This window comes from Myotis brandtii, unplaced genomic scaffold, assembly GCF_000412655.1.
Source record: "Myotis brandtii unplaced genomic scaffold, ASM41265v1 scaffold6382, whole genome shotgun sequence".
Taxonomy (NCBI): domain Eukaryota; kingdom Metazoa; phylum Chordata; class Mammalia; order Chiroptera; family Vespertilionidae; genus Myotis; species Myotis brandtii.
In genome coordinates, this window is record NW_005370448.1 from 1 (window position 1) to 7,221 (window position 7,221).

General features: G+C 44.0%; 1 protein-coding gene across 2 annotated transcripts in view; it reads left to right on the forward strand.

Annotated features, from left to right (window-relative positions):
• Nucleotides 1–1,524: 1,524 nt before the first annotated feature.
• Nucleotides 1,525–7,221, forward strand: part of LOC102238632 (poly [ADP-ribose] polymerase 14-like) — a 17,066-nt gene continuing 11,369 nt past the window's right edge. For both annotated transcript variants that reach the window (XM_014528503.1, XM_014528502.1), the window contains exons 1-3: nt 1,525–1,670; nt 1,987–2,049; nt 2,367–2,534. In XM_014528503.1, the coding sequence (XP_014383989.1) occupies nt 1,565–1,670; nt 1,987–2,049; nt 2,367–2,534 (337 nt within the window). In that variant the 5' untranslated portion in view covers nt 1,525–1,564. The remainder of the gene's footprint in view (nt 1,671–1,986; nt 2,050–2,366; nt 2,535–7,221) is intronic.

A 7,221-nucleotide genomic window follows, 5' to 3' on the forward strand; every position in this document is an offset into this window, starting at 1 on the left:
TTGTCCTCGGGCAAAGTGGGGAGAGAGAAGAGAGAGAAAACTAAGAGGTATTTCCCACACACAGCCATGTGCACTTTTCAGACTACAAGGGCCCTTTCCCCTGGATCTTCTGGATAGAAATACAGAACTCTAAGGGCTTTAACTCCCTGTGGTGCCACTATGGAGTTCTGCAACTGGGGTAACCTTGTGGGTAGGCCTGGATTTAAAAAAAAACAAATATGGGACTTGTATGCATACATATAAGCATAAGGATGGATGCAGACAGCAGTAGGTGAGGGTGAGGGCAGGACTGGGGGGGCGTGAGGGATAATGAGGTTATAAGGACACTTTTGTAATACCTTAATTAATAAAAAATGTATATAATGTAAAAAAAAATAATCAGGATAAAAAATATTTGATTCCAAAAAAATATTAAGTATATGTACACATACAATTTTCCAATGGAATCTGTGCCAATTTCTAAATAAAGCTCAATTGGATCTCAGAAGAAAAAAAAGGAAAATAAGGAAGATCCCTGCCATACTCTTTAGCTGACAGGGCCCCCTTTTCTCAATCCTCTGGTCACAAAGACAGGGATCCTCTGAGAGTTTTGTTACTTGTGCTCATGCAGTTCCACAAGTAGGGCTACCCTTGTGTCAAAGCTGGGAGAGAAAAGAGGAAAATTTCAAAACTACCCTCTTTACAGGTTGCCTCTTCAGGTTTTGACTTCCCTTCCCAATCTACTTGCTGTTGCTTACTTTTCAGTCCTCACTTAGTAGATATTGTATTTGCCTCTTGTTTTAGTTGTAATCAGTTGGAGAGATAGGTTCTCACAGGCTGACTTCACCTTGGCCAGCACCAGAAGCCAACGTTTGATATGTTTTATCTAAATATGTAACAGGCTAAGCGACCATCTGACTGGTAGCTATGACGTGCAATGACCACTAGGGGGCAGACACTCAATGCAGGGGGTGCCGAGCTGCCTTGACTTGGCATTGGTGGTTCTCAGGTGATACACCTCTGAACCAGAGACGAGGGAGCCCGATTCCGGGGAATGCCACCCGAGAACTGCCCTCTCAAAATCCGGGACCCCTTGGGGGATGTGGGAGAGCTGGTTTTGGCCCAATCCCCGCAGGGCAGGCTGAGGGACCTCACCTACCGGAGGGATCCCGCTCACTCCGCAGATGCCCTTCAAGTCACAGTGCTGCCCCAGGTGTGGCCGGCCTGTAAGGGACCTCAGGAGGTTGGCTCCAGGGTATGCCTAGCCCATCTCGCCAGTCCCACCCCGCCAGCTACCTTCTAATTAATTTCCTTTCAATGTGCACGAATCCGTGCACCGGGGCACTAGTATTTTATAATACTTTTTCAGAAACAGACCATCCTTGGGGCTAAGGGTCAGGACCATATTAAAGGTCAGAGATACGGGGTTTGGGATGGAGAGGGAGAGAAGTACTGTATGGGAGGGCCACATGTGAGGAGCATGAGACTTAAGTCATTCTTGCTATTGTTAACTTGATTGTCAACTCCATTTTTTCCCCCAGGTTTGTATGGAACTGTTACCAGCCCTGCTTCAGGAGTGCACGAAATGAAAATTGGCCCCATCACCTTCCAGGTGGCCACTGGAGATATTGCTAAAGAAGCGGCAGATGTGATTGTGAATTCAACAACAAAGACATTTGATCACAAAGCAGGTACTTTACTTGTAGGACTTTTGCAACAGTAATGGTCACAGTAGATCCCTTAAAGGGGGGTTTCTATAACCAAACTATTCTACAGTTGCTATAGCCAAACCTACAACTTTTTAGTAATATGAATTAATAATTTTAAAATTATTTTGACATGGTTTCCTATTATTGGTAACAGTTATTTCATGAATTTTTCTTCTTTTGATCAGAAATGCCCAGGTTGTAAGATTCCTTTAATAATGGGGTGGGCAATCATTGTGATCTAAGTGTACTGTACTAATTTTTTATTCATGTTTGTAAATATGTTGATGTTCTCATGTAGGGGTCTCCAAAGCAATTTTGGAAAAGGCTGGACAAAATGTGGAAACAGAATGTTCTCGCCTAGGTAAGTCACGATGCTGCTTTTCAGTGCTAAAATAAAGTATAAGTGGAAGGCTGAATGTGGGAAGCTGTGGAGAGGGAGACAACATATTAATCTTAAAATAATACATTTTACTAAAGAATTCCACTCATAGAGAACTAGAAATGAAGAGGAGTGAAAAGTGAGATCATGGCTAAAAAGAGAAGGTAAGCGAGACAGATTCATAAGAGGTAGTGTTTCAGGAGTCTCTTATTGGTGTAAAATGCTTTATTTGCCAAAGCAGACAATCAGAGAGTAGGTTCAGCATCTGATTTTGCATCTTTCTGTTTTGTGTTTCTTAGCTCAACAGCACAACAATGGTTATATAATTACTGATGGTGGATCACTGAATTGCAAGAATATTATTCATGTCGCTGGGGAAGCTGATGTCAAGAGATCAGTTACCTGTGTTTTGCAAGAGTGTGAAAAACTGAATCACTCGACCATTTGCCTCCCAGCCATTGGGACAGGTTGGTAGCCTCCCAAGGCTAACTTCTTAGGTGTCCCTTTTCCCTTTGATTTCCTGCTGACTTGAATGCAGTTGATGCTGAGTCTGAGTAAGGGCAGCTTCCTCACCCCAAGGCACTCACTGGGGGAATGAGCAAGACATCTGCTCTCTAATATGGAGGGGAAGAGAGAGGAAGGGAAAGGAACAAAGAGAAAGAATGGCCATCTCCTTCTCTTTTCACTGGTTCCTTTCTCTTTTGCCACCTCTTCCATATCCCCCATTATTTAGTACTTAACCTTCCCCTCCATCCCCTCTCCATGGAGAACATCAGTGCATCGCCTCCCACCTCCCTGTAACTGACTCCCAGATGAGCATTGCCAAGCCTCTTCTCTCAGCTCTTGAGCAGTGGCTGTGCAGGTTGGCCTTAGGGCATCTCTGCACAGAAACCTTTCAATCACCTTAACCCAGTGGGTTCTAATGGGTCAGAAACTCAACTCACCACCTTTCTCTTCTCAGCCTACTTGCCTCTTTCAAGTTTCCTGTTTTCCTCTAACTATATAATGATTGTATGATGGATTCTCCATATAGAAAGATGTGCTTTGGGTTTATCATTCCTAAGGTTATGCTCTTTGAACTCTTTTCCCAGGAATTTGAGTTCTATACATTGATTAGGAGTTTGTGCTTGGTCTCCCTTAAGAGAGCTGGTCAGGGGATGCAAATTCCTTCAGGCTTGAAGTGGAATGGAGCTGACCCGTTCCAGAGCGGGACCACTCGGCCCGGATTGATCATTCCATTGCTCAGGAATCTAAGTATGAATGTCTGCACTCTCCTGGTAGGCCCTCCAAAAGTTAAACCTCAATAAACTCACCCATCCTTGTCACTTTCTGGACCTTCTTCCAATCCTGTGTCCCACATTTTGATTTGTGTAATTCCTCTTAAAGTTTCCAAATGGAATGCTATGTCTACTTTATTACTTTCCTATTTCTAAAAGTATAATCTATTGCCCCTTTATGTTTTCATTCTCCTGTAGTGTCATCCAACCCTAGCACATCAGCCAACATGTTATCTATCATCTATCTATCTATCTATCTATCTATCTATCTATCTATCATCTGTCATGTCTTGTGGAATCCATTAATGATTCTCTAGTCTTTGTTTCATTTGCTGTTTCCTCCTTGTTCTGGTCTTGTATTTCTATCTTAACTTTATTTGTGACAAAAAAGCAACAGCCCAGGGTTAGCATAGACCTGCCCAAGGGAGTATCTAAGTAGAATCAAAAAAGAAACAAGGAAATGAGGCTGGTTTAGTTTTGTATAAATATGTATGCATGTTTGAGTATTTCTGCATTACTGCAAACCTTTTGTTTCTTCTATCAACTGTATGGCATTGCTGTTCTGCACAAATAAATGCACATTAGCAGGTTCTCCTTGCTTATCTTCTTTACCTATCTCTATCACCACCTGAGCTGGTTCTTAGACTAATAGATGGGAACACTTTCTCTCTTAGCAGTGTTTTATGAGTTGAGTTTGACTGGGAGGGATCTAGACAGCTTTTGGCCTTAAAGGACGCCCTCTACCCAGTACCTACAGATATCTCTTTCAAGTTTCCTGTTTTCCTCTAACTATATAATGACTGTGTGATTGATTCTCCATATACAAAGATGTGCTTTGGGTTTATCATTCCTAAGGTTATGCTCTTTGAACTCTTTTCCCAGGAATTTGAGTTCTATACATTGATTAGGAGTTTGTGCTTGGTCTCCCTTAAGAGAGCTGGTCAGGGGATGCAAATTCCTTCAGGCTTGAAGTGGAATGGAGCTGACCCGTTCCAGAGCGGGACCACTCGGCCCGGATTGATCATTCCATTGCTCAGGAATCTAAGTATGAATGTCTGCACTCTCCTGGTAGGCCCTCCAAAAGTTAAACCTCAATAAACTCACCCATCCTTGTCACTTTCTGGACCTTCTTCCAATCCTGTGTCCCACATTTTGATTTGTGTAATTCCTCTTAAAGTTTCCAAATGGAATGCTATGTCTACTTTATTACTTTCCTATTTCTAAAAGTATAATCTATTGCCCCTTTATGTTTTCATTCTCCTGTAGTGTCATCCAACCCTAGCACATCAGCCAACATGTTATCTATCATCTATCTATCTATCTATCTATCTATCTATCTATCTATCTATCATCTGTCATGTCTTGTGGAATCCATTAATGATTCTCTAGTCTTTGTTTCATTTGCTGTTTCCTCCTTGTTCTGGTCTTGTATTTCTATCTTAACTTTATTTGTGACAAAAAAGCAACAGCCCAGGGTTAGCATAGACCTGCCCAAGGGAGTATCTAAGTAGAATCAAAAAAGAAACAAGGAAATGAGGCTGGTTTAGTTTTGTATAAATATGTATGCATGTTTGAGTATTTCTGCATTACTGCAAACCTTTTGTTTCTTCTATCAACTGTATGGCATTGCTGTTCTGCACAAATAAATGCACATTAGCAGGTTCTCCTTGCTTATCTTCTTTACCTATCTCTATCACCACCTGAGCTGGTTCTTAGACTAATAGATGGGAACACTTTCTCTCTTAGCAGTGTTTTATGAGTTGAGTTTGACTGGGAGGGATCTAGACAGCTTCTGGCCTTAAAGGAAGCCCTCTACCCAGTATCTACAGATATCTGCCCTCAGGGAGAGAATGGGTGGTCAGTGATTCCTGCAAGCACCTCAAGTTCAATGAAAACTCCAAACCCAATTCACTGTCTTCTCTCCTAGAAAACTTACCTGCTGTTATATTAGTTAAACTTACCTGATTATATCACCTTCTATTTAAAATCCTTGACTCTACCTTCTTTATCACTCCCATGTGTATTAGTTCTTTTAATTAGTTTTATTAAATGTTTTCTGAGTGACTGCCGTGTGCCAGGCACCGTGCTGAGGCCTGGAGGACATAAGGATGACTAAGAAAAGGATCCAGTCCACAAGAACCACCTAGTTCATTGTGAGACAGACATGTAAGCAAACAACCACAGTACTGTGTGCCCATGGTATACACATGATGGTGTGCGGGTGGCGAAAGAAGGTACATTAGGTCAGGTAAACAGGCCTGGTATACAGGCAGTTGGTCCCTAGGTCCTCCTGACTTTATTTCCTGAATATCTCCTTGCTCTGGTCCCCTTTTTATTTAGCTCTTGTCTTTGCCTAACCTTTTATTATAGCCTCCTATCTAGAAGTGGGTTCTCTGCTCCAGTGCTTCCTATACCCCCCACCACTGGCATTGTTGGCCTTCCAGACTTATTTTTCTCAAAAACAGATCTATTTCCCTGAACACACCAGATGAGGTTGCACATATCACACCCCTGTTACACAGTTCTAGGCTTTCCTTCAGTTTTCCATACTTCACCTATTGAACACCATATTTGTTTACATATTATATGCATGGTGTCCTACGTGCCTAGGTGAGCATCTAGCTTTTGATGGGACACATTAAATATTTGTCTAAAGTAAGTGACTATATCTAAACACTCCTATTTAAATTCATCCAAATATCATGAGATAACCACAGCTTTGCAAAGAAGAATTTCCCCCTTTCTCTGCTCATCTAATCCTATTTAATAAAAGACAAGAAGGCTAATTAACCTTACCTCTGCTACGCTTCCCATTGGCTAATCAGCAAGATATGCAAATTAACTGCTAACAAAGATGGCGGCCGGCAGCCACGCAGCTGAAGCAAGCAGGAGGTTTGCTTGCTCCAGTGATGGAGGAAGCCAAGGTTCCTTGCCTTCCACAGCCTGCTCTAAGCGCCGAAAGCAACAGCTCCAAAAGCAACAAAGTTTCAATTATAGAAGCTAAACAAATCCCAAATACCTGCTTTCAGCCAGCTGCGGCCTCAGAGCCGGAGCGAGCTGGACGGCAACAAAGTTTCAATTATAGAAGGTAAATGCATCCCCGACTAAAAAAGAAAAAAGAAAAAAAGGAGAGGCTAGGAGCTTCAGTCACAGGCCAGCCTGAAAACGGCCCTCAGCCCCTCACCCAGACTGGCCACACATCCCAGTGGGCACCCCCACCCTGAAGGGGGTTTGGCCAGCCTGAAAACAGCCATGAGCCCCTCATCCAGGCTGGCCACACATCCCAGTGGGCACCCCCACCCTGAAGGGGGTTTGGCCAGCCTGAAAACAGCCATGAGCCCCTCATCCAGGCTGGCCACACATCCCAGTGGGCACCCCCACCCTGAAGGGGGTTTGGCCAGCCTGAAAACAGCCATGAGCCCCTCATCCAGGCTGGCCACACATCCCAGTGGGCACCCCCACCCTAATCTGGGACACCCTTCAGGGCAAACCAGCTGGCCCCCACCCATGCACCAGGCCTCTATCCTAAATAGTAAAAGGGTAATATGCAAACTGACCCTAACAGCAGAAAGACTGGGAATGACTGGTGACTATGACACACACTGACCACCAGGGGGCAGATGCTCAATGCAGGAGCTGTCCTCTGGTGGTCAGTGTGTTCCCACATGGGGGAGCTCTGCTCAGTCACAAGCCAGGCTGATGGCTGCCAGTACAGCGGTGGTGGTGGGAACCTCTCTTCCCTCCTTAGCAGTGCTAAGGATATCCAACTGCAGCTTAGATATGCTCCCCGCTGGCAAGTGGACATCCCCCGAGGGCTGCCGGGCTGCCAGAGGGATGTCTGATTGCCAGCTTAGGCCCAATCCCCTGGGGAGCAGGC